Raw genomic sequence first — 27,784 nt, 5'->3', positions numbered from 1 at the left:
AAATGTAAACATCTAGAAGCAACAGCGTCTCAGCCGTAAAGTGGTAGGCCACACAAGCTCACAGAACGGGACCGCCTAGTGCTGTCCTCGGTTCCAACACTCACTTTTGAGTTCCAAACTGCCTCTGGAAGCAACATCAGCACAAGAACTGTTTGTCGGGAGCTTCATGAAAATCAGTTTCCATGGATGAGCAGCTGCACACAAGCCTAAGATCACAATGTGTAATACCAAGCGTCGGCTGGAGTGGTGTAAAGCTCGCCGCCATTGGACTCTGGAGCAGTGTAAAAACGCGTTTTCTGAAGTGATGAATCACGCTTCACCATTTGGCAGTCCGACGGACGAATCTGGGTTGCCAGGAGAACGCTACCTGCCCGAATGCATAGTGCCAACTGTAAAGTTTGGTGAAGGATAAATAATGTTCTGGGGCTGTTTTTCATGGTTCTGGTTAGGCCCCTTAGTTCCAGTTTAGGGAAATCTTAACGCGACAGCATACAATGACATTCTAGACGATTCTGTGCTTCCAACTTTGAGGAAACCGTTTGGGGAAGGCCCTTTCCTGTTTCAGCATGACAATGCCCCCGTGCAAAAAACGAGGTCATACAGAAATGGTTTGTTGAGATCGGTGTGGAAGAACTTGACTGCCCTGCACAGAGCCCTGATCTCAACCCCATCGAACACCGCCCAACATCAGTGGCCGACCTCACTAATGCTCTTGTGGCTAAATGGAAGCAAGTCCACGCAGCAATGTTCCAACATCTAGTGGAAAGTCTTCCCAGAAGTTTTGTGGCTGTTACAGCAGCAAAGACGGGACGAACTCCATATTAATGCCCATGATTTTGGAATGAGATGTTTGACGAGTGTCCACATACTTTAGGTCATGTAGATATGTGCATGTGGGGAACAATGTAGGTAAAATGTCGCAGCACAGCTTCCAGAATTGGTTTTGCTTTCAAACTCGGGATTTCGTGGCAAATTGAACTAAGACAGTAATTCTGCTGATATTATGATCTACATATTGACACATCCAGCCCAAAGCGGGAGGTTTAAAAATGCTTAGTAGTCGCCAAAGTTCCGGAGCTCGTCTTTAAACCAGTCATTCATTAGCATTGCATAGGCTGTCTTGCACCCCCTCAAGTTGTAGATGATAGGTTATTTAAAAGGCAGCTGAAATTCCTGATTTGGCCTCGTTTCAGATTTGGTTCATTAAGAAATGCTAGCGGCCATGACTGAATTCAAACGTGAGTTGATTTCGGGGTGTAGTTTGATGTGGGTGTTTTGTGTGTGTGTGTTCGCAGGTGGGAAGAGTTAGCCAAATTATTTTGGCTGGTGTGCGACTGTGGCAAAGTTGGTTTGACTTTGGATAGCCCATCTCCCGTCTAGTTAGGTACCGTCAGTAAACTACAACGTAAATTAGACAATATTTTTATGTTAGCTTTTAATAGTTGTATATGAATTTCTACAATTTATAGTGTTTTGAGGTTAAGTTATTGAGCTATTGGAATTTTTACATACTGTCCCATAGCAATCTGCAAAGTCAAACCACATTCACCAAGGGCATTAGGATCGGGTCGTGTGCAGCTGCACTCGGATCTGATTATTACTTGTGTGCTGCCAGCTGTGAGCATGTGGACGGACTAAAACCAACCATTTATGTTGTGACATGTTCAGGTGCAAAACTCCGTTTTGGGCAAGACTCACTTTATGACCAAAAGTATTCTATTTACACTTTGTAATACATTTTTACAGTAGAATAAATGCGTCTGACTCACATTTAGGCCACATAGGCTTTTTTCTAAATGAAAAGTTGTTTTTTTAGGGGCAGTTGCTCTTTAATGTGACTTGCTCAGAAGTCACACTTTAAATAATGACCTAACTTATTTTAGATTTTCTCTTTGGAACACAATGTTTCATGCACCATTCAAATGTACAGGCCCGAGATTAAGCTAGAAACCCCATTCAAAATGTAAAACATGCATACCGGTCTGGAATAGTGTCTTCTTGTAAAATGTATACTTTTTAAACTATTAAGCTTTTTGTCCTTCCACCCCAAAAAGTCATCCACTTTAATGTGATTTCTTCAACATTCTAAAGCTCTCATTGTTAAAAACTACCAGACTTCCAACATTCTATTCATTGTAAACAATGTGACTTTCCAAACAATTTATACAAAAACTTAAGGGAATCTTAGTCTGTGTCTCTGCTATTTAAATCTGAAACCAGAACAGAAATATATTCAACCAATCAAACGATACAGCTGCTTTAGTAAAACCGCATCAACTGCTTTTTCTCTCAATGTTTAGAAACAACTGCTGTTTGGAACACTTTCCCAACCACTTGGACAACCATTTAGAGCGTACGAAATCTTAGTCTACTTCTCTGCTATTCAAATCGGAAATCAGAACAGGAATAGCTTATACCAATCAAGAGCTACAGTTGTTTTAGTAACCACATCACCTACCTTAATTAAGCTGTTGAATTAACTGCCGTGGAGCTTTCAGAAATGTCAAATTATAGAAGTAGGGGAACACATTCCATGAATGAGAATCACGATTTAGTGTGACTTACTTCTGCAAGAACACTAAATATTTAACCTACTTCTGACAGTTATTTGTGTTCGTTGCTTCAGCAACACCATACTACTACTACAACAACAAGTCAATAATTATACTGTTACTATACCGCTAGCGGCTATTATCCCACTTCTGTAATACAGTATCTGCTTATACTACTACACTAGCCTACATTTCTCAACAATAGAAATTTAATCTTCTAAACTTGTTCGATTATTATAACAATACTGTTGGCCAGCTGAAATAATTCAAAAGTTTTCTTCATGGAAAATGACCAAGTTTTTTCCATGTACTCAATGTTTTGTACTAGATGCTGCATCTAATCAAGTCAGCTTGTCTCAGCTCCACAAAAGTAAAAGCCATGACAGGATTTACGAACAATATTTGTGCTGCCTCTCCACCTTGTCTCTTGACTCTTAGTCAGTCAGAAATAGTTGGAGTCTTACCTTCAGGCCTGAGGCGGCTGAGGCTCCTCTTCGGAGGGTAACATATGAGGAGATGTTGGTGGACTGATTTAGCCTGGATGAGGAGCCAACCGGCCCTGAGAGAAAGACAGCAAATATGAAAACACGACTCCCAAGTGAGCACAAGAGCCAAAGCATGTTCAGTGGGTACATTACAAAGCACATATTTGCTGCTGGTGTGAACACTATAAAAAAACAAGCCGTTTAGCCTTCCAAGCTGTTTGCTTAGTCTGAAGAGGAAGACATTCTTCAAAGAAACTCATTTGTCATTCCACTTTACATCAAGGCGCATTACATGTGTTGGACCTAGAGCTACTTACCTCTGCTTGGCAGGGTCTGGTAGCCACCATCATGCCCCAAGACCCCCATCCTCATGTGACCAGACCCTCCCACTCCCAGAAGCTCAGGTTCACTCAGGAAGGTGCGCAGCTCCACCTGACACCCACAGAGACAGAGATCAGTACCACACAGACACACAGGCACACATACACACAGCTCCATAGCTCTCTCCAAGCACACACCTTGTTGTCTCCGTTGGTGTATTGGCCGATCTCCCTGTCCCGCTTGCGTTCGTCAGACTGCCGTTTGAGGCCTCGTACAGACGTGTGTCTGATGACGCTGGTTTCTCTGGGCAGTGGAGGCACGGCGGGGGCGTGGTCCTCAGGACTGTATAGCTGAGGTAGTGGTGGTCGGGGAGGGGCGCCCTCATCTGCCTGCAGAGAGAACAACCAACCAGCATATCCTTTACCATCATATTCAACCACATTTACTATCAGATAGGATAACATTCAACACTATTTCCTCCGAGTGGAAAACACTCACCCATTTTGGCACAGACATGGCGAGGGCTGTGGTGGTGTGCTGGGTGGAGGTGGGGGTTGTGGGGCTGAGGTGGGGGCTGTGCTGCTGGGCCAGTCTCATCTCTCCGAGGGAGGGACTGGCAGACAGAGAAGGCACTGACGACGGCGACACGGAAGGCACAAGTTTTCTCTCTGGAGGCACAAAAACACACACACGTAAAACACCCCCCAACACACACAACATACACATTCAAATTACACAAGAGAACAACACTCCAACCACAAAAGCCAAATACACATACAGACCATAATCAACTCATCCATTTTGTCTCCTGTAACTATATAAGCACATGACAAGTAGCGTCCATTTCTCTCTCTAGCTCGTCCTGAGCTCCAGTGTGTGTTAGTAGAGGCAAGCGGAGGCAGAGCCACAGCACTCCTCTCACCTGGGTTGGTCACAGAGGAGATGGTGACATGGTAGTTGGCTTTGCTGGAGCTGAGGCCTGCTATTACGTCTTCAATCCTCCACAACTCCCTCTTGATCTGGGACTTCTCCTTCTGCTCATAGACAAACACACACACACAACCATGAACACAAACACTACAGACGTTTGTTCCCATCCCTCTGGGAATCTGTACGAGAGTTTGTGTTTGCAGTGGTGTGGTTGTGGTGCGATCCTGACCTGAGAGAGACCACTGCGGTTCATCTGGCCCTCCAGAGCTGTCCTCAACCAGTCTACATCTCTCTCGAGGCTGCTGTACTCGTTCCACACATTCTCCATCTCCTGCATGGAGCAAGAGAGACATAGAGAAAGACAGAGTAAGAGAGAGGGAGCGAGATAGAGAGAGTAAGAGAGAGGGAGCGAGATAAAGAGAGTAAGAGAGAGGGAGCGAGATAAAGAGAGTAAGAGAGAGAGGAGATAAAGAGATAAGAGAGAGGGAGCGAGAGAGTAAGAGAGAGGGAGCGAGATAAAGAGAGTAAGAGAGGGAGCGAGATAAAGAGAGTAAGAGAGAGGGAGCGAGATAAAGAGAGTAAGAGAGAGGGAGCGAGATAAAGAGAGTAAGAGAGAGGAGAGATAAAGAGATAAGAGAGATAAAGAAGTAAGAGAGGGAGCGAGATAAAGAGAGTAAGAGAGAGGGAGCGAGATAAAGAGAGTAAGAGAGGGAGCGAGATAAAGAGAGTAAGAGAGGGAGCGAGATAAAGAGAGAGTAAGCGAGATAAAGAGAGAGTAAGAGAAAGGGAGCGAGATAAAGAGAGTAAGAGAGAGGGAGCGAGATAAAGAGTGTAAGAGAGTGAGAAAGACAGAGAGGGAGGTTGTGTGGTCAGTCAATGGGGCTGACTGTGATCAGTCAAACCAGTGAGCCAGGCTGTGTTAGGTCAGACAGAGCAAGCCTTACCGTGAACACCTGAGAGATCTCAGCTCTGATGTGCACCACGTCCTCCTGCAGTAGTCTCTGCTGGTAGGATATCTTCTCCTGGTGGGCCGGCTGGTCCCGGTACTGCTCCATCTGCTGGTGGGACACGTCCAGCACTGACTCCAACTTGTCCTGTAGGACAAGACACCACGAGGGCGTGGGGTATTCACCACGAGACCATACGGGGGAGCTAATACACACATATACATACCCGGCACACACACACACACGTGCACAAACATGTGCACACACACACAAACACAGAAAACCCAATACCTTGTCTTCCTTGAGCGTGCGTATCGTTGTTTCCAGCTCCTGAAGGATCTTGTCTTGTTCACACAATCGGCTTAACTTCACCTGCACAGGGAACAGCAGCAGGCAGCACAGAGAACAGAGATTGATAAGGTCTATTAAGAAGACTAAGTCTATGGCTAGAACAGGGACTCTGTGCCCAGCAGCTTCTGGTAAACACTATTCAAACCACAGAGCCCAGCAGAATGAATTGATAGTCTACTGTAGTCTGCTCTGTCTGTAAATATGTCAATAAGACCCATCTCTTTGAAATGCCCTGAGGACCTCTTCATCTTCTCTGTGTGAAAGTAAAGAAATAAAGCTGTATACTGTCTGCTTGTGGAGAATGGTAATGCCCATTAGAAGTAATCATAATCAAAAATCCATATTTTGAAATTCACTTTAACAGTGCTTATTGAGACTGGCAGATTAGTTTCCCAGCAGAAATGGGTTATATGTTTCTGAAAACAAAACAAGACTGCCTAGCTTACAATCTTTCTCACACACTGAGTGTTTATTCTTGAGTTCTATTTATCATTCTGTTCAATTAATAATTAAGCTGTTTTTTATTTCACAGACGTATATTGTTGTTTTAATTGCATGAAATATTCATTGTTCAAACAAATTCACCAATTCTTATAAATTGTTAAACTGGAACAATGCTGATGATGAAAAGCCAAGACATCCAGCTTATTTACCTCCATTCTGAGCAAACAAAGAATTAAAAAGGCCGGATGACAGAAATCAAACTGAAAAATGTAAGAGCTTTGTCTAAAATCCCATTACATGCATTTTTCCCTTTAAATTGAGAGCTGGAAATAAAGTCCCTCGTCGATACTCTCAGGCTTTAACAGTGAAGCTGTCTGTCCCCACAGTGCTGCATCTTCGCTCTGCTCCGTTCCCTCCCTACACACCCTCTGTTTACCACAACTACACAATACCAACTTCTCAAATCCTCAGTTCACTGTCTCTGTAGTGGGTTGTAAGATGTGAAAAAAGATAGACGTTGAAGAAAAGGAGAGAGATGGATAAACTGGGTGTTTATCAGACAAGTTTTGGTTAGGGGGGGGGGGGCCGGTATACTTACATCAACATCGCTCTCTGCTATCTGAACAGGTCTCGATGGTCTGTCTTTTAGAGTTTCACGGCCTGTAACCTGCAACGCCCCAAAGGCACAAATACAACCTTACTTTTCCCAGTAATAGTTACAAAAAAAAGTTCAACTACCCTAAACATTAAAACCAACATTCAATAGATAACACTCAACAACATTACAGCAATTATCAAGCAACGGCATGATACCTTGCTAAGGACATTGGGATGGCAGAAACCACAATGTAGAACAGGTATGCAAAAATGATTCAACAAAGAAGACGTGGGTAGTAGTATTCACAAGACAATGCAATACGACTGCTTTAAAAGCTGTGCAAATATATTTATGGTCAAAAACAGCATCTGTGCATTTAAGAGAGAGGCCACAACGGAGAACCACAAAGCTGCTCTTTCCTGGCAGTGTGTCTGTGGGTTTAGTTAACGACCGTGTCCTCTTTATGAACCAAGAGAAAGGGAGGAACTAGCAGGAAATATGGCACCTCCTTCAGATCCTCTCTGTTACAGTGATACATCAGACTTGGCCAAAGAAATATCTCAGAGACATCAGTGAACTGGCCCAGTGAGAATTGATATAAATAGAAGTAATAGTTCAGTGTCTTTCGCTAAGAGATTTGAATTGACTTAATACCCAAACAGAGCTAATGATTTCTGCTGATCCATTTCAAAGAGCATAGAGATGTAGGTGTGTTTACAATTATAACCAAAGCGCACACGTTATGTATCTGACCTTATAGCTCTGATTCTGTTAAATGATAATCCGTTTTGACGTTTCTCAAAGAGCACCCTTGGGTCGTCTCTTTAGTGGTTACAAGACAAACCAAGGGAAAGAAAGGCTTTGAAACAAAGTGCAACCCAGGGTTCAACAGCATGCAATGGGACTCCCTCTCACAGAGAGCAGAGACAGAGTCCACATCAGTCAGTCAGCACACACTGACACAGCATCACCATGATGGACTACAGTACCCAGCAGGCAAAGCTATGCACTACAGTCACAGGTGGGTCTCTCTTCTAACATGGCCATTCATCACAGCAAACACAGGCAGGTGAGGAGTGCATTATACACATTCTATTAGGAGAAGCAGTGGAATCTCTTTGTATGCACACCATCCTTACATTCCAACTGGACCCAAAACCTGGTGGGGTGTTTTCTAACACATTGTGTACCATAACGATCAACGGGTCAATACTTTTGATCTGTTTTAAAACAGGAAATAGAGAGGTGTTACATCAGAATGTACACATCGATAATAGAACTCCCCACTCCAAGAAACAGAAGGTTAATTAAGGTTTGTGGTGTTGTACATACAAATCACTTCAGGAAGATCAGATGCTTTGTACTGTTGTTAATGGAAGAGAATTGCTGATAGCAGAATGTAGAATCATTACAACACACAAGGTCATTCTGATGAAGCTGGCATTAGACTTACACTACCAGTAAAAGGTTTTAGAACACCTACACATTCAAGGGTTTTTTCTTTATTTTTTACTATTTTCCAACATTGTAGAATAATAGTGAAGACATCAAACTAAACTAATAACACATATGGAATCATGTGGTAAACAAAAGTGTTAAATATAAAATATATTTTGATATGTTTGAGATTCTTCAAATAGCCACCCTTTGCCTTGACAGCTTTGCACACTCTTGGCATTCTCTCAACTAGCTTCACCTGGAATGCTTTCCCAACAGTCTTGAAGGAGTTCCCACGTATGCTGAGCACTTGTTGGCTGCTTTTCCTTTACTCTGCTGTCTGACTCATCCCAAACATCTCAATTTGGTTGAGGTTGGGTGATTGTGGAGGCCAGGTCACCTGATGCAGCACTCCATCACTCTCCTTCTTAGTAAAATAGCCCGTACACAGCCTGGAGGTGTGTTGTGTCATTGTCCTGTTGAAAAAACAAATGATAGTTCCACTAAGCCCAGATGGGATGGTATATCGCTGCAGAATGCTGTGGTAGCCATTCTGGTTAAATGAGCCTGGAACTCTAAATAAATAACAGACAGTGTCACCAGCAAAGCAGCCCCACACCATCACACCTTCTCCATGCTTTACGATGGGGAAATATACATGCGGAGATCATCCGTTCACCCACACCGCGTCTCACAAAGACACAGCGGTTGGAACCAAGATTCTAGACTTTGGACTCATCAGACCAAAGGACAAATTTCCACCAGTCTAATGTCCATTGCTCGTGTTTCTTAGCCCAAGCAAGTCTCTTCTTCTTATTGGTGTCTTTTAGTAGTGGTTTCTTTGCAGCAATTTGACAATGAAGGCCTGATTCACACAGTCTCTTCTGAACAGTTGATGTTGAGATGTTACTTGAACTCTGTGAAGCATTTATTTGGGCTAGAATTTCTGAGGCTGGTAACTCTAATGAACTTATCCTCTGCAGCAGAGGTAACTCTGGGTCTTCCATTCCTGTAGTGGTCCTCATGAGAGCCAGTTTCATCATAGTGCTTGATGGTTTTTGCGACTGCACTTAAAAAACTATCAAAGTTATTGAAATTTTCCATATTGACTAATCTTCAGGTCTTGAAGTAATGATGGACTGTCGTTTCTCTTTGCTTATTTGAGCTGTTCATGACATAATATGGACTTGGTATTTCACTAAATAGGGCTATCTTCTGTTTGTCCCCTCCCCTACCTTATTACAACACAACTGATTGGCTACAACGCATAAATAAATTCCCCAAATGGACTTTTAAGAAGGCACACCTGTTAATTGAAATGCATTCCAGGTGACTACCTCATGAAGCTGGTTGAGCGAATGCCAAGAGTGTGCAAGGCTGTCATCAAGGCAAATGATGGCTATTGGAAGAATCTAAAATCTAAAATACATTTTGATTTGTTTAACACTTTTTTGGTTACTACATGATTCCATGTGTTATTTCGTAGTTCTGATGTCTTCACCATTATTCTACAATGTAGAAAATAGTCCAAATAAAGAAAAACCATTGAATGAGGTGTTCTAAAACTTTTGACCGGTAGTGTATATGAAGCCGCACAGCAGCAAGATATTTTCCAGGTCCGAGAGCATCAAATCCGTGATGTATCATGGGTAAATTGTGACTGACTGATCTACAAATAATAGTGTAGTTATTTACTGTAGGATGCAAGGTGATTTGTAGATCAGTCAGTCTCGGCTAGCCTTTAAAGTCGGCTGCAATGTCGAACGTGCCCATTGTAGGTCTCTTTTAACAGCACTGCCTGATGGGAAGTGAAATATACATGATGCAAAACATAGTTTTTGACATGTAGTACTGTACTGTGTGAAACTTCACTTCCCATCAGTGGAGGTATGATATTTTGGCCCCATGTTTTCAGGGTTGAATATGTACTATTCCCAATGTACTTTTATCCAATTGCAAGGATAGCTAGCTTTGACACAATATAGAAAATGTTATAATTTATACTGTAGCCAATAATCATATCATTTTATGTCTAAGGTTATATTGCACTCAAGTTGTTTTCTTTGCTGAATTGATAGTAAAGACACACAGATGAATGCAGCATAGCATTATTCTCAGTATACAGAGCGTTAGTAACAACAGTGGTTAAAACACACAGAAGACAGTTTAAATTCCAACATCAACCTAAACCACACAGCCCTGAGGAACGAGGTCAGAAAGAAGAGGAGAGAGCAGCAGAAGGAGGTGTGTGAATGAGGAAGAGGCTGACACTGTAGACAGTGGAAGGAAGAGCAGGATGCAGGCTACAGAGGAGAGAGGAGGAAGAGAGATAAATCATCATTTACATGATCTTTTCTCTTGGGGCCCACCTTCAGATCTAGATAATCCAGGTCCTTCTTCAGTTGCATGTAAGTATCATCTGCCTGACAGACAATGAGGAGTGGAGAGACAGATCACAAGACAGAAAGCTGCAAAGGATGCTAGGAGGCTATACTATAGGAAGACTAGTCAGGTGCTGTTACAGCACAACTCTATATCTCTACTTCATTCTCATTGGAGAGATCATATCACCACAGTCAAAGGAATATTAGTGAGGCAAAATAGAACAGAAAAATCAGGCAGATTGATTCAGTTATATTATGATAATTTACACCAAACTAGATTGTAGTGTAGGGCTGCTATCTAAATAGTTTAGGGACACTTACACAAATAGCTTAAGCATTTCATAGGGCAGTATACTGCTTATAATTCAGTTCGCCACCAAATCTCTGGCATGGGTGAATTATGTCTACATGAGGATGAAGAGAACATAAGTGTTGATGGAGAGAGACTGAGCATGGTTGTCATTGAGCACCTTTACAGCTTCACTGTGGTTGTGCAGGTCTGAGAACAGAGCAGTGCACTGTGTTCGGACTGGCTCTTCTAGGGCAGGGGTCGGCAACAGGCATCTTTTTTATTGGATAGATTTTTTGGTCAAAAAAAGAGACTGTAAAATCACCAGGAATTCAGTTTAATTTAGGAAGTCTGTTCCCAAGTATTCCCAGAAATAAAATAAAAAGAGACGTGTGATCATGACTCTGTGTAATCAAGGTATTACTTCAAATAGAATACCATTTTCAGTGTACAAATTATTAGAATTAAGTTCCAGCCCCCCTGACCATTCGCTCCAACAAAAAACGTCCCGCGGCTGAATCTAGTTGCCTACCCCTGCTCTAGGGAGACACACTCCTGAGCCAGCCTGTTTACCCAGGATCACGTTACACTAATAGGAGTGACCTCTCAGATACACACAGTTCAACACAACCAGGACTTAGAGGGGAAATGTGTAAGAAAAGTAAAAAATACATTTCTCATTGTAGTTATCCAGGTTTGCAAAGACCTCAAACAGAAGATAAGGCTACAGTATATGTATGTGAAGACATGCACGGTGCATAGTCAACAAGCAACATGCTTGATATGAAGCTTGGGAGCAACATGATGTTTGTTTTTTAACAAATCAAATGAAACACGTCTCTGTAAGGCTCAACGGAGTGCTACATTATGCCGACAGATGAGTGAGGCCGTCCATTCAAACACAACACAGGCTGGTGTATCTATAGCTGCAGACAGTCCATGCTAACAGGGGAGCACCTAAGCCACTAGTACAACAAGACACGACCAACACACCACACAGTCCAATGAATGATGGAGCTGGGACCAAAACACTAGCAGAGACACAGACTGCGGGTGATGGGGATTTGTCTGGGGGCTGGGGATCCACGATTCATTGGAGTGGGCCTGCAGAGCAGGGCGGCTGCAGGGGTTGAGGATACGAGGGGGCCTGACCTGCAGGCTGGGGCCTAGGAAGCCGTTGTGATGTAGGTGGTGGAGGGCGTCACCGTGGACACCAGCCATCTTGGCCTGGTGACTCCTGAGCTGAATGAGCAGCAGGGTCAACTCCTCCGGCTGCAGTAGGGTCAGGCCCAGGCCAGGGAGAGGAAGAGAGGGAGGGACAGAGAGAGAGCACTTCAACACCTGGCCCCCAGGGCGGGAGCAGTGAGGGCTCAGCTCTTCAGGCCCCAGAGAGCTGTGGGCCAAGGCATCCTACTACAATACCTGCTCCTCTCTCCCCGCCACCCACACAAGGCCCTTCAGAGCAGAACAGCACTGAATCCACCAGCTGAAAATGGTGCTGCTTTCTGACTGAAATGTATTACATCGAAGTTCCCTTCAGCATTAATCTTTAATAGTCCTAATATAAAGCAGATAATAGTTTAAACTGGGTGTGTGATGAAGATAAATGAACAAGACAGAAGCTGTACCGTTTTCCCATGCAAGCTTGGTGCGCTGACTGTGTGTGTGATGTAGCCCATGGCTGGCATTGACCGTCTCTCCAGCTGACTAGTCTGTGGAAAAACAAAGACATCAACAAGTTATTAGGCTACATATCCCATTTCACAGATCAAACAGAATGGCAAATCATAAATGAACATGTACAAGGATGAATATGCCTGCAATGTGGTTCAGATTGTTCCTGGCTTTCTGTCCCCGCTACTGGGCATTCTGATATGTAGCAGCACCCCAAACTTAAAAGGAAAGCCTGCAACTTTACAAACTCATTTGTGCACACAGCAGATTTTTTCTTCTATCCATGTATTTATTTCCATCCTTCCTCCTCTTATTTGAAATAAAGTGTGCCCCCAGTTTAAGTTGCTACAGGGTTTGGATGGTTTGACATTTTTGCTTAACACACAGAATTCCTTGGCTAGGCCCTTCACAGAACCTTAAAAGGACACAAACAACAAGAGATTGAATTAACTACACATAAATTATCCCCAACCTGCCTTCTTAAAATAACATTTGTTTGCTATCAGCGAGAGAAGCACTGTGAGCCATTCCCTCAGAGATTCCCAAGCCAATCTTTTTTTGCTGTATAATAGGTTTTTAATTTAAATGTAAGATCAGAAGAAAGAGACCCTTGCTGATGGTTGAGATACAGTGGAGATGTTTACAGGGTGCTGAGAGGCCCTGGGCAAATTTAATTAGCCGCTAATAACACACACACACACACACACACAGACATACACAGACATACACTTGTGTGATATTCCATAGGAGGTACATGGAACACAGCCCTGAAATACACACTCAAGCCAAAAAGACATCACCAGTCTAAAAGATGCTGGATCCACCAAAACAAAGTTAATCTGCAGACTAAATGTAGTACCCATAAACCATTGCTTTCTTGGATGGTCTCACACACACACTGTGGCTCATTAAAAAAAGACTTCTCCTCTTTGAGTGTTTATGATTATTCTGTGAGCGAGCGGAGCGGCAGTGTTCTATTTGAGACACATAATTAGTGACTTGGCGTTATGGGTGAATGATGAGGAAACAGAGGCTGGGACATTCTGTTTACTTGGCGTGAAGACAGTGGGCTAGCGATAAGGGCTGCGTGGAGGCTGGTGTGGTGCAGCCTTGTAAAGACAGCCTCACATGTGGGGGGGTGTGGCAGCCGGCAGGGAGACAGCACAGGGTGCGGATGGCGCAGGACAGTGCCTTGTCACAGCGGGTCACACACTTGCACACACACGGCCACACAGGTTGGTGTGTGTCTGAGCCCGGAGACTGGGCCAGGCCGGGCTGGGAGATTGGAGGAATGGGCGATGGGGAGGCTCCCACTCACACACACACACGGCCACACAGGCTGGTGTGTGTCTGAGCCCGGAGACTGGGCCAGGCCGGGCTGGGAGATGGGAGGAATGGGCGATGGGGAGGCTCCCACTCACACACACACGGCCACACAGGCTGGTGTGTGTCTGAACCCGGAGACTGGGCCGGGCTGGGAGATGGGAGGAATGGGCGATGGGGAGGCTCCCACTCACACACACACCCTACCACCTGTGTAGAGGGCCTGGGTGTGGACTGTGTGAATCCTCCGGAGCTTGTGAAATTACAGCAGGGCTACTTCTCATGCTCATCTTCCCATGGTTGGCCCTTTCTCTAAGGGTTAATGTGTCAAAGTTATTATTCCTCTAAGACAGAGATGAATTGGAAATTCACTACAAACAAAATTACCTCAGTAACTGTGAGATTTAAACCCTTTTATGAAAGATGAACGTTCCTTAGCTGTGAAACATTTAACCCTCCTTAACACTTTAAACCCCAGTGAGTCAGAGTCCTACCTTAGAAAGCTGAGAAAACACCCGTCTAGGAGAACTGGAGCCGGTGGGCGACTCCCCAGGTGGCACCTCATCCAGCGGCCTGACCGTCACCCTGTCTGAGGGGGTGTGTGGCCTGTGGGGGGACAGTGGTTTGAAGGTGGGGACAGATGGGGGGACTTCACAGGGGGAAGGAGGCACAGAGATGGAGCGAGGCATCTCCACAGTGACCCTGAAGGAGGCTGTGTCCAGAAAGTCTGGCCCGGTGTAGATGGGCGCCGTGGGGCTGCCGTGGCGGAACTGCTGGCGCTGCTGCCACTCATACAGCTGCCATACCATGCCCTCCTTGGTGGCCATGCGCTCATCGGTGGACATGCGGAAGTGGCTGAGCCGGTCGTGGGCGTATTTGTAGTCGCTGGGCAGGTTGCGGGGCGCCGAAGGGGAGCTCCCGCCTGACGGGAGTCTGGGGGTCTTTGGCAATGTCTGGTAGGCCTCTACTAGCACGGCCTTAGGCTGCAGGGGAGGGGTCCGCCGAGGGAGGGGGAGGGCGTACTCAGTAGTAGGTGTGTTGCTAAGGTTAGGAAACAGGGATAGAGCCTTTTACAAACTGTTCAGTCTACTTATTTCACCAGGTACATAAAATGAGCATCAATATGGAGTTGAAACTAAAGTGCATTTAAGTAAAGTATCAAAAGCCATTCAGGCATGACCACTTTATTCCAACAAACGTTACAGTGAAAAAAGCAGTTCAGAGCTGAGACATTCACAATCGCCACCAGGGGGAGACATTTATAAAAAGTTTGTTATAAACAGTATGTCAATTGATTGGTTGATTTTTGGGCATGGGCTGAGGCTGCTAAGGGGAGAACGGCTCATAATAAGGTCCGGAACAGAAAAAATGGAATGGCATCAAACACATGGAAATCATGTGCTTAATGTATTTGATACCATTCCACCTACTCTGCTCCCACCATTACAGCGAACCCGTTCTCCCTAATTAAGGTGCCACCAACCTCCTGTGATGGTTAGGGTTATCATCACTGAAGCTAAGGATAAGGTTAAGATTATGCTCAGGATAAGAGTAAAGATTAGATGAGTAATGTAGGTCTTCTGACTGACCTCTTGGGATCTCCCTTCTGTACATTGACCCAGTGCTCCACCTGAGCCAGAGCAGTCTTCCTCTGCACCTGCTTCTCTGTGGCTGTCCGTGGGACAAAGCCCCTCTTATACACAACGTTCCCATTCTGCTCAGGGGGCAGCGTGGTGAGGACTGTGTGGGCCTGGCCATTCCTGGGGTTTGAGGGGCCAGGGAGAGTGTCTGGGGAGAGCCTGTCCACCTCTACCTCCGTGGCTGGATGGCTGAGCTTTCTAGGAGCCTCCAACACGTACCTCTCCTCGTCCCCCTGGCTCAGTCGGATCTCCCCCTCCGGAGGCTCCTCTCTCTCGGGCCGCTGGAGGCTCCCTGAACGCGACTGGGAGGGGCTCTTACTGGTGTTGTTGTTAACGTGGTTGGTCTGTGGTACTGCCTGCTGCACTGACATTTCTGGTCTCTCTGTGACTGCCTCTCTGTGAGGGGTGAGAGGCGATAGAGGTCAACAGGGATACTGGACTATAACAGAGGCACTTTACAGTTACCTAGGCTAAAGACAATGGCCAAACCTGGCATTTATATCACACCAACCCCTGGACATTAGAAACAACTGATGATTAATCAGCTCAGGGTGACATGGTTAGTGACAAGCTAATACACTGAACAAAAATAAACGTAACATGAAACAATTTCAACAATTTTACTGAGTTACAGTTCATATAAGGAAATCAGTCAGTTGAAATGAATGAATGAATTTTCTATGGATTTCACATGACTGGGAAGGGGAGCGGCCATAACATTCTCTGACAACAGCTCTGGTGGACATTCCTGCAGTCAGCATGCCAATTGCACGTTCCCTCAACTTGAGACATGTCTCATTGTGTTGTGTGACAAAACTGCACATTTTAGAGTGGCTTCTATTGTCCCCAGCACAAGTTGCACCTGTGTAATGATCATGCTGTTTAATCAGTTTCTTGATATGCCACACCTGTCAGGTGTATGGATTGTCTTGGCAAAACAGAAATTCTCACTAACAGGGATGTAAACAAATTTGTGCACAAAATTTGAGAGAAATAAGCTTTTTGTGTGTATGGAACATTTCTGGGATCTTTTATTTCAGCTCATGAAACATGGGACCAATACTTTACATGTTGCATTTATATTTTTGTTCAGTATATATTCCCTGAATGCAAGTCAAGGACTTAGTGACCTATAGTAATGCATTAAATATTTAAGTTCTGTGTCTTAAAACAAAATATTAATGCTATTCATTCCTCCTCTCCCTCAGATATTAATACAGTAGACTACATTATGGTAAAGTACATGGACACCTCCATTAACCTGAGTTGACTGACTCTCAATGCTATTTCCCACCTGAGTGATACTAGTGAAAGCATTCAAATGTCCATTAGTCGCTCTTGCTGCTGGTGAGTCTCTGATCCACTTCTACGCAGACGACACCATTCTGTATACTTCTGGCCCTTCTTTGGACACTGTGTTAACAACCCTCCAGGCAAGATTCAATGCCATACAACTCTCCTTCCTGGTCTCCAACTGCTCTTAAATGCAAGTAAAACTAAATGCATGCTCTTCAACCGATCGATGTCTGCACCTGCCCGCCCGTCCAGCATCACTACTCTGGACGGTTCTGACTTAGAATATGTGGACAACTACAAATACCTAGGTGTCTGGTTAGACTGTAAACTCTCCTTCCAGACTCACGTAAAACATCTCCAATCCAAAGTTAAATCTAGAATTGGCTTCCTATTTCGCAACAAAGCATCCTTCACCCATGCTGCCAAACATCCCCTCGTAAAACTGACCATCTTACCGATCCTCGACTTCGGCGATGCCATTTACAAAATAGCCTCCAACACCCAACTCAACAAATTGGATGCAGTCTATCACAGTGCCATCCGTTCTGTCACCAAAGCCCCATATACTACCCACCACTGCGACCTGTATGCTCTCGTTGGCTGGCCCTAGCTTCATACTCGTCGCCAAACCCACTGGCTCCAGGTCATCTACAAGACCCTGCTAGGTAAAGTCCCACCTTATCTCTGCTCGCTGGTCACCATAGCAGCACCGACCCGTAGCACACGTTCCAGCAGGTATATCTCACTTGTCACCCCCAAAGCCAATTCCTCCTTTGGCTGCCTCTCCTTCCAGTTCTCTGCTGCCATTGACTGGAACGAACTACAAAAATCTCTGAAACTGGAAACACTTATCTCCCTCACAAATCACTGCACCTGTACATAGCCCATCTATAAATAGCCCAAACAACTACCCCTTCCCGTACTGTATTTATTTATTTATTTAGCTCCTTTGCACCCCAGCATTTCTACTTTGCACACACATCTACTGTCAAATCTACCACTCCAGTGTTTTAATTGCTATATTGTATTTACTTCGCCACCATGGCCTGTTTATTGCCTTTACCTCCCTTATCTCACATCGTATATAGACGTATTTTTCTACTGTATTATTGACTGTATGTTTGTTTTACTCCATGTGTAACTCTGTGTTGTTGTATGTGTCAAACTGCTTTGCTTTATCTTGGCCAGGTCTCAGTTGTAAATGACAACTTGTTGTCAACTTGCCTACCTGGTTAAATAAAGGTGAAATAAAAAACAAACATTTAAATTCATTACTGAGTTCCTCCACAGAGGGAAGGGAGACTACAGGGAGGGGTTTTCAATATGTTTTTAACACCCACATATTTTCATGGAGAGGGGAGTGTAACTAAGTGAGGCTCTTTGAACCGGAGGCAGGCTGGGTTCCCCTTGAGAGTCGAAATGACAGCCATTTTGTCTTTAAACAAATAGCTTGGGGAAGCCTCTTCATCCATGACTCTATTTAATAGCTCTAGTGATCATTAATTTGTCCCACAGATGAATGTATGATAGACTCTCCCTCTGCAGGGAGTCATTCATCTGAGATATAATTGATCTGATTCCCAGACCAACACTATACACATACAAATCACACATTTTTTAGATTACAAATATTGACAGGGCAGGTCCTCAATGGACAGTTTTTAACTCTGTTTCAAAGTTCAGAGCATATTCAGACATACCAGTCAAAAGTTTGGACACACCTACTTATTCAAGGCTTTTTCTTCATTTGGACTATTTTCTACATTGTAGAATAATAGTGAAGACGTCAAAACTATGAAATAACACATATGGAACCATGAAGTAACCAAAAAAGTGTTAAACAAATCAAATTTGAGATTCTTCAAAGTAGCCACCCGCATTCTCTCAACCAGCTTCATAAGGTAGGCACCTGGAATGCATTTCAATTAACAGGTGTGCCTTCTTAAAAGTTTGTGGAATTTCGTTCCTTCTTAATGCGTTTGAGCCAATCAGTTGTGTTGTGACAAGGTGGGGTGGTATACAGAAGATAGCCCTATTGGTAAAAGACCAAGTCCATATTATAGCAAGAACAGCTCAAATAAGCAAAGAGAAACGACAGTCCATCATTACTTTAAGACATGAAGGTTAGACAATCTGGAAAATGTCAGAAATTCTGAAATTGCAGCCCCAATAAATGCTTCAGAGTTCAAGTAACAGTCACATCTCAACATCAACTGCTCAGAGGAGACTGCGTGAATCAGGCCTTCGTGGTCAAATTACTGAAAAGAAACCACTAGTAAAGGACACTAATAAGAAGAAGAGACTTGCTTGGGCCAAGAAACACGAGCAATGGACATTAGACCAGTGGAAATCTGTCCTTTGGTCTGATGAGTCCACATTTTTTATTTTTGGTTCCAACCGCCGTGTCTTTGTGAGACGCAGAGTAGGTGAACGGATGATCTCTGTATGTGTGATTCCCACCGTGAAGCATGGAGGAGGTGTGATGGTGCATTGCTGGTGACACTGTCTGATTTATTTAGAATTCAAGGCACACTTAACCAGCATGGCTACCACATCATTCTGCAGCGATACACCATCCCATCTGGTTTGAGCTTAGTGGGACTTTCATTTGTTTTTCAACAGGACAATGACCCAAAACACCTCTCCAGGCTGTCTAAGGGCTATTTGACCAAGAAGGAGAGTGATGGAGTGCTGCATCAGATTACCGACCTCAACCCAATTGAGATGGTTTGGGATGAGTTGAACCGCAGCGTGAAGGAAAAGCAGCTCAGCATATGTGGGAACTCCTTCAAGACTGTTGGAAAAGCATTTCAGGTGAAGCTGGTTGAGAGAATGCCAAGAGTGTGTAAAGCTGTCATCAAGTCAAAGGGTGGCTACATAGAAGAATCTGTTTAACACTTTTTTGGTTAACACATGATTCGTTATGGGTTATTTCATAGTTTTGATGTAAAGAACAACCCTTGAATGAGTAGGTGTGTACAAACTTTTGACTGGTACTGTAAACGAGTGTTAGCTAATGTTCTACTGAAATTCCAAGTTCTAGCTTGCTGTCTAATCTGTCTACATGATAATGCTGACATCCTGATAACATTATAATGTAGCACTAGCAGTAGATTCAGACAATTATTTTCAGGAGAAATAGCTTCCCTTGGAGCTGCTAATGAGCACTGAGCAGCGTTGGCCACTAGATGGTACTGTTTCACAAAACATCTGATCCAACCTTCCCTCTCAGCTGTAGCATGCCAGTCCAGATCAGCCACATCATGTATGTGCACTGTATACTTCCTTTGTTCTACACCACAAGCTGTGTCATTCATCTCACCAAACCGTAACCCGTTTAGCCAAATGATAACTTTTTCTCCTTTTAATTGAAACAGCTATTCTTTATTCCCTATATACTGCACTACTTTTGACCAGGGCCCATGAGGATCTAATCAGTAGTGCACTATATAGGGAATAGGGTGCCATTTGGGACGCAGTTGTGTTTGTGCCCTGTGATGGAGTAGAGGGAGGAACCGTGTCTGTGCCCTGTGATGGAGTAGAGGGGGGAACCGTGTCTGTGCCCTGTGACGGAGTAGAGGGAGGAACCGTGTCTGTGCCCTGTGACGGAGTAGAGGGAGGAACCGTGTCTGTGCCCTGTGACTGGCCCATGCTCAGCTGGCAGCAGGAGCAGGATGGAGCACTCATCCATTATAGCAGCCAGCTGCAGAACTCAACATCCCATCATCCCACAGCACAGGAGAGTAGACACTATCAAAGCAGTGCTACGCCTGTCCTGCCATGGATGACTGCTAACTGAGTCCCAGGCAAGCAGGCCAAGCTAAACCATGCCAAACCAGGCCAGGCCAGGTACACTCCCACCTATAACCCCAACAGTTAGACACTTTGCTAATGTTTCTACAGGCACATGATCAAGATCAGACTGGGAAAAATGTGCTTTGCTTTTGTGCTGAGAAGGTGATAGGAAGAGAGAGGGAGGCAGAGGTCTATTGGGAGAGGTACTGGTGGATCCCTGTTTGGACTAGGAGTCATTGGGTTTACTGGGGACAACTACAGAGGAGACCATATGGGACACTACAGAGGAGCCTATTTGGGGATAACTACAGAGGAGCCTATTGGGGATAACTACAGAGGAGCCTATTGGGGATAACTACAGAGGAGCCTATTGGGGATAACTACAGAGGAGCCTATTGGGGATAACTACAGAGGAGCCTATTGGGGATAACTACAGAGGAGACTATTGGGGACACTACATAGGAGACTATTGGGGATAACTAGAGGGGATTATTGGGGACACTACAGAGGAGACTATTGGGGATAACTAGAGGGGATTATTGGGGATAACTAGAGGGGATTATTGGGGATAACTACAGAGGGAATTATTGGGGACACTACAGAGGGAATTATTGGGGATAACTACAGAGGGAATTATTGGGGATAACTACAGAAGGAATTATTGGGGATAACTACAGAGGGAATTATTGGGGATAACTACAGAGGGAATTATTGGGGATAACTACAGAGGGAATTATTGGGGATAACTACAGAGGGAATTATTGGGGATAACTACAGAGGGAATTATTGGGGATAACTACAGAGGGAATTATTGGGGATAACTACAGAAGGAATTATTGGGGATAACTACAGAGGGAATTATTGGGGATAACTACAGAGGGAATTATTGGGGATAACTACAGAGGGAATTATTGGGGATAACTACAGAGGGAATTATTGGGGATAACTACAGAGGAGACTATTGGGGATAACTACAGAGGAGACTATTGGGGATAACTACAGAGGAGACTATTGGGGATAACTACAGAGGAGACTATTGGGGATAACTACAGAGGAGACTATTGGGGATAACTACAGAGGAGACTATTGGGGATAACTACAGAGGAGACTATTGGGGATAACTACAGAGGAGACTATTGGGGATAACTACAGAGGGGACTATTGGGGACCACTATAGAGGGGACCACTATAGAGGGGACAACTATAGAGGGTACTATTTGGGACACTACAGAGGGTACTATTGGGGACAACTAGGAATGGCCTGCAGGGTGGAAGGGAGGGACTAACCTCTTGATGCCTTGACTCTGCATGAGAGCAGCCTGGTTCATGGCTCGGATCCAACCATTCATGTCCTCCTGGGTGTCGGCACTGAAGAAGTACGTCCTCATCCCACCGTGCTCTGCCTGAGAGCCAATCACAGAGTTCTTATTGTAAATGTAGGAGCGCATTCCTGTGTGGCTCGCCTGTGGAGAGAGAAGAGACACATCAGAACCAAAAAAATTGGAATTTTGGGATGGGAAAGATGGGATGGAGGGGTTGAGGGGTCAAAGGGTACGTTCTGCAAATGAAGAATCAGAGAGCGCAAGTTAGCATATTAGCTCACAATGGAGCACAAAGCCATCACCAGAACTTACAAAAATAATAAGAAACCAAGAGGCACCATCGTCTCTACACTAAAGCTGTTCATGCAACACGTATGAAGAAGCATTGGTTTTAAAGTTAGACAAGCAGTCAGTTTTGTCTGTATATTTGAAGTGTTTCACAAGTCCTAATGCACAGAAAATTCCTCATTAATACCCTTGTGCACAAACTAATTTCACACAAACTTACAGTAACTCAACATAGCGTACCCAGTTTGCCTAGCTATAGCATTGTTACGAAGCACAACCTTTCACCTATATGCACACGAGACATACACAGTAAAAAAAACACAGTGAGACAAGCACAATACAAAGAGAAAACTAATAATTAGCCTTACCCTGGTCGCTGGCTGCTACAGGTTAGAGTAGATCTGTCTCTACAGTATAGTGTAATGGGCTTGCCCTCCTGTCTGGCACCTACTGTAAATCTGCCCACCCCAACGCTAATCTCCCCATCCGGCCCTGATAGGGAGCCAACGCTGCCACTGACAACCTACTGTCCAATTACAACACAGATCAGCCTTTTCCCAACACAGTTCCACCCCAAACTACTACACTGCCCAGTCCACAAATAAGACCTTTATACAGCCCCCTGCTCTCCAAACCACTCTACTGCCTTTCCCATTACAATACAACCTGTATCATCCAGTACTGCCCAGCATGCTAGTCCATGCATAGTCCCAGACCGTCATTTTGCCTGTACCTATTACACAACTCTTCAAAGTAGCACATTCCTGTACTCTGTTACAATATCATTCCATCTATCCTAATGTATAATAACTCTGAGTCTGGGTACAGCCTTGCAGCCTCAGAATGCATCCCAAATGGCACCCTATTCCTTATATAGTGCACTGCTTTTCACCAGATCCCTATGGGCCCTTGTCAAAAGTAGTACACCATTTGGAATTAGGATGCCATTTGGAATTCACCCCATGTCTACCAGGATCCATCCTCCATTTACAAACAAACAGCAATCCATTGTAAATCACTGAAAACTTCTCTTTAGCGTACAACACGTGCATCCACCATCATGTCGTGTTTCTGTTTAGTATTGTACTGTGACTTGTGATCAGCTGTAGTGATATTACTTGGCTGTGGGTTTAACAAAGCCTGTTTTGATTGCAGAGTCCTGTATTATCCAGCAGCATAGTGCCAGCGTGATCCCAACTGAATCCCCAAGAGAAAAGTGCTGAATGGACAGGCCAGAACCAGACCCATGACTAGGGTCCACATCCATACTGTCTACCACACACATCCATACTGTCTACCACACACATCAGCAATGTGGGGATGTTTCGTGTCGGAAAAGTTACTTACTTTCCACAGTTCCTTTCACAAAAAGAGTGTGATTTTAAGTATAAATGGACCTCTGCTATCACCCAGCCCTCTCCCCTCTTTAGCATGGAAGACTAGAAGGCTCTATTTTAAGGCTCCCTTGACATAACTTAAGACCAGACCCACCTAATGTTTTCATTGGGTAATGAACCTGGGTGATCTATCTTCAGGCTGATCTTAACTTTAAGAACTAGAGAGCCTTTGGGGTGGGGTATCAACAGATAGACAGACATCCCACTTTAACTTCCAGGACCTATTCCACTAATAGAAACCATGCCAATGAGTCAAATAAAAACCAATCCAAAAAAAAATCTACATCCGAAACGTTTATTCATTTTTATTTAACCTTGACTTAACCAGGAAAGCCCATTGAGACCCAGACTCAAGGGAGACCTGACCAAGAAGGCAGCAACAATCAATACATTACAGAATTAAAACATACAACAATATAATACAATTCAACAACATGATCCAGCCTAAAAAAAAGCATTTACACTCCTCTGTAACAAAGTCTCCCATCAAAATGTTTAATTCATTCAGTGGCACTAACATATCTAGATGAGGTATAAATTGTAGACTATTCCATGTAGAGGTCAGCCGATTAATCGGAATGGCCGATTAATTAGGGCCGATTTCAAGTTTTTATAACAATCGGAAATCTGTATTTTTGGGCGCCAATTTCCCTTTTTTTTGTGAACTTTTATTTAACTAGGCAAGTCAGTTGCACTCCACGAGTAGCCTGCCTGTTACGCGAATGCAGTAGAAGCCCAGGTAAATTGCTAGCTAGCATTAAACTTATCTTATAAAAAACAATCAATCAATCATAATCACTAGTTATAACTACTAATCCAGTTTAGCAGGCAATATTAACCAGGTGAAATTGTGTCATTTCTCTTGCGTTCATTGCACGCAGAGTCAGGGTATATGCAACAGTTTGGGCGCCTGGCTCATTGCGAACTAATTACCCAGAATTTTACGTAATTATGACATACATTGAAGGTTGTGCAATGTAACAAGAATATTTAGATTTGGGGATGCCACCCGTTAGATAAAATACCGAACGGTTCCGTATTTCACTGAAATAATAAACTTTTTGTTTTCGAAATGGTAGTTTCTGGATTCGATCATATTAATGACCAAAGGCTCGTATTTCTGTGTGTTATTATGTTATAATTAAGTCTGATTTGATAGAGCAGTCTGACTGAGCAGCAGCAGGCCCGTAATCATTCATTCAAACAGCACTTTCTTGCGTTTTGCCAGCAGCTCTTCACAAGCACAGCACTGTTTATGACTTCAAGCCTATCAGCCTAATGGCTGGTGTAACCAATGTGAAATGGCTAGCTAGTTAGCTGGGTGTGCGCTAATACTGTTTCAAACGTCACTCGCTTTTAGATTTGGAGTAGTTATTCCCCTTGCACTGCAAGGGCCGCGACTTTTGTGGAGCGATGGGTAACGATGCTTCGAGTGTGGCTGTTGTCGATGTGTTCCTGGTTCGAGCACAGGTAGGGGCGAGGAGGGGGACGGAAGCTATACTGTTACACTGGCAATACTATAGTGCCTATAAGAACATCCAATAGTCAAAGGTATATGAAATACAAATGGTATAGAGAGAAATAGTCCTATAAATACTATATTAACTACAACCTAAAACCTCTTGCCTTGGAATATTGAAGTCTCATGTTAAAAGGAACCACCAACTTTCATATGTTCTCATGTTCTGAGCAAGGAACTTAAACGTTAGCTTTTTTACATGGCACATATCTTACATGGCACACATTTTTACATGGCACATATTTTACATGGCACACATTTTTACATGGCACATATTACTTTCTTCTCCAACACTTTGTTTTTTAATTATTTAAACCAAATTGAACATGTTTCATTATTTATTTGAGGCTAAATTGATTTGATTGATGTTTTATATTAAGTTAAAATAAGTGTTAATTCAGTATTGTTGTAATTGTCATTATTGAAAATAAATTTAATTTTTTTTTTTTTTTTAAATCAGCCGATTAATTGGTATCGGCTTTTTTGGTCCTCCAATAATCGGTATCGGCGTTGAAAAATCATAATCGGTCGACCTCTAATTCCATGCCTCTGGTACACAGGACGAGAAGGAAGTCTTGCCTAATACTGCAAAACAAATACATTACAAAACAAAACATATTAATCAATGAGCCGGTTCTGTAAGGGTTTTCTTCTGGTGAAAGAGAGGCGGACCAAAATGCAGCGTGGTGGTTATTCATGTTTTTAATAAAGACGACTATACATGAACAGACTAAACAAAACAAGAAAAGTGAAAACCTAAACAGTCCTGTCTGGTGCAAACACAGAGACAGGAACAATCACCCACAAAACCCAACACAAAACAGGCTACCTAAATATGGTTCCCAATCAGAGACAATGACTAACACCTGCCTCTGATTGAGAACCATATCAGGCCAAACATAGAAATAGACAAACCAGACACACAACATAGAATGCCCACCCAGCTCACGTCCTGACCAACACTAAAACAAGGAAAACACATACGAACGATGGACAGAACGTGACAGGTTCCATGGCACTAAATGATACGGCCTGGTTGTACAACACAACAGAAACATTGAAATGCAGCCTGCTATAGCTAGATGTGGTTAGATAGACTGAATGTTTGTTGAATGTGATGGTGATGAGGCCAACAGAAAGAAAGGCAGTGAAACTGGAGAAGAGTGTAGAAGAGGGATGGATGGGAGGAGGATGAGAGGAGGATGGCCCAGCCCAGTGTGAGACCCAGCTATCCCACGGTTCACATGGTGATGACAGTGTCCTGATGACTGATATGGAGGAGGCGGGGCCCAAATACCAGTGCTACAGGGTCTAAACCCTCACAACAACCGATGTGTACCAGGCTTTGACTGATGGGTGGTTCCATATGAACTTTATGTCGTCCAACAGATTTGACACACAGTTACATCAAGAACCAAGGTTGGCTTCAATGGCAAACGTTCAGTAAAGTTAGCCATCCTGAATATTTGGAGAAGCACTGGCATTGTCCATCCATCCGTAATTGATGCAGAAAAATCATAATCTAATCTAAATGTGCATTCTTATTGGTTTGGTAAATGAAAAGTAGACTATGAGCAGGGAAGAAGAAGCTAGGTGACGGTCCTCTGAGAGGGATGAAGGAAAATAAAACACGTATTCATGCAAGAGTGGCCCGCCAGCGTGTTTCAGGATGGCAGTCCGGGGGGAGCGGCGCTCGGGCCACCAGTCACAGTCACAACAGGAGGCCATTCAACCAATAGGAACACGAGAGATAAATACAGTGAGAAGAGCAAACAGGAGGGTAAAGGTCATTGACTTGCTCCAGAAAACAGAAGTGTCTCTCTGCTGTTCTCGGCTGGCTAGTCATCAACTCAGAGAGAGTGAATTATACTGAATAAAAATATAAACACAACATGCAACAATTCCAAAGATTTTACTGAGTTACAGTTCATATAAGGAATACAGATATGCATCTGTTGGTCACAGATACCTTAAAAACAAAAGTTGGAAGGTGGATCAGAAAACCAGTCAGTATCTGGTGTGACCCCCATTTGGCTCATGCAACGCGACATATCTCCTTCGCATAGTGTTGATCAGGCTGTTGATTGTGGCCTGTGGAATGTTGTCCCACTCCTCTTCAATGGCTGTGCGAAGTTGGATTATGCTTTCATACACATTGATCCAGAGCATCCCAAACATGCTCAATGGGTGAAATATTTGGTGAGTATGCAGGCCACGGAATAACTGGGATATTTTCAGCTTCCAGGAATTGTGTACAGATCCTTGCGACATGGGGCTGTGCATTAACAAGCTGAAACATGAGGTGATGGCGGCGGATGAATGGCATGACAATGGGCCTCAGGAACTCGTCACGATACCTCTGTGCATTCACATTGCCATCAATAAAATGCAATTGTGTTCATTATCCATAGATTATGCCTGCCCATACCATAAACCCACCGCCACCATGGGGCACTCTGTTCACAACGTTGGCATCAGCAAACCGCTCGCCCACATGACGCCATACACATGGTCTGCGGTTGTGAAGCCAGTTGGACGTAGTGCCAAATTCTCTAAAACGACATCCGAGGCAACTTATTGTAGAGAAATAAACATGAAATTCTCTGACATTCCTGCAGTCAGCATGCAAATTTGAAACTGCACATTATACAGTGGCCTTTTATTGTCCCCAGCACAAGGTGCACCTGTGTAATGATCAAGCGGTTGAATCAGTTTATTGATATGCCACAGCTGTCAGGTGGATATATTATCTTCGCAAAGGAGAAATGCTCACTAACAGGGATGTAAACAAA

The 27,784-nt window shown here is 43.9% G+C and overlaps 1 protein-coding gene across 8 annotated transcripts in view; it reads right to left on the bottom strand.

The window, feature by feature from the left end:
• LOC112249280 (pleckstrin homology domain-containing family A member 7) overlaps positions 1 to 27,784 on the bottom strand; it is a 152,088-nt gene that overhangs the window by 13,753 nt on the left and 110,551 nt on the right. For 4 of the 8 annotated variants that reach the window (XM_042330987.1, XM_042330991.1, XM_042330994.1 and 1 more), the window contains 15 exons: positions 21,754 to 21,929; positions 15,325 to 15,771; positions 14,230 to 14,776; positions 12,367 to 12,450; positions 11,891 to 12,010; positions 10,411 to 10,488; positions 6,629 to 6,697; positions 5,527 to 5,607; positions 5,233 to 5,382; positions 4,518 to 4,619; positions 4,281 to 4,392; positions 3,857 to 4,026; positions 3,556 to 3,747; positions 3,355 to 3,469; positions 3,017 to 3,111 (listed from right to left, as the gene is read on the bottom strand). In XM_042330987.1, the coding sequence (XP_042186921.1) occupies positions 3,017 to 3,111; positions 3,355 to 3,469; positions 3,556 to 3,747; positions 3,857 to 4,026; positions 4,281 to 4,392; positions 4,518 to 4,619; positions 5,233 to 5,382; positions 5,527 to 5,607; positions 6,629 to 6,697; positions 10,411 to 10,488; positions 11,891 to 12,010; positions 12,367 to 12,450; positions 14,230 to 14,776; positions 15,325 to 15,771; positions 21,754 to 21,929 (2,538 nt within the window). The remainder of the gene's footprint in view (positions 1 to 3,016; positions 3,112 to 3,354; positions 3,470 to 3,555; positions 3,748 to 3,856; positions 4,027 to 4,280; positions 4,393 to 4,517; positions 4,620 to 5,232; positions 5,383 to 5,526; positions 5,608 to 6,628; positions 6,698 to 10,410; positions 10,489 to 11,890; positions 12,011 to 12,366; positions 12,451 to 14,229; positions 14,777 to 15,324; positions 15,772 to 21,753; positions 21,930 to 27,784) is intronic. The other 4 variants (XM_042330988.1, XM_042330989.1, XM_042330990.1 and 1 more) reach the window with 4 other exon arrangements.

This window comes from Oncorhynchus tshawytscha, linkage group LG12, assembly GCF_018296145.1.
Source record: "Oncorhynchus tshawytscha isolate Ot180627B linkage group LG12, Otsh_v2.0, whole genome shotgun sequence".
NCBI classification, from domain to species: domain Eukaryota; kingdom Metazoa; phylum Chordata; class Actinopteri; order Salmoniformes; family Salmonidae; genus Oncorhynchus; species Oncorhynchus tshawytscha.
Note: the sequence above shows the minus strand (reverse complement) of the source record. Positions and strands in the feature narration are given on the sequence as shown.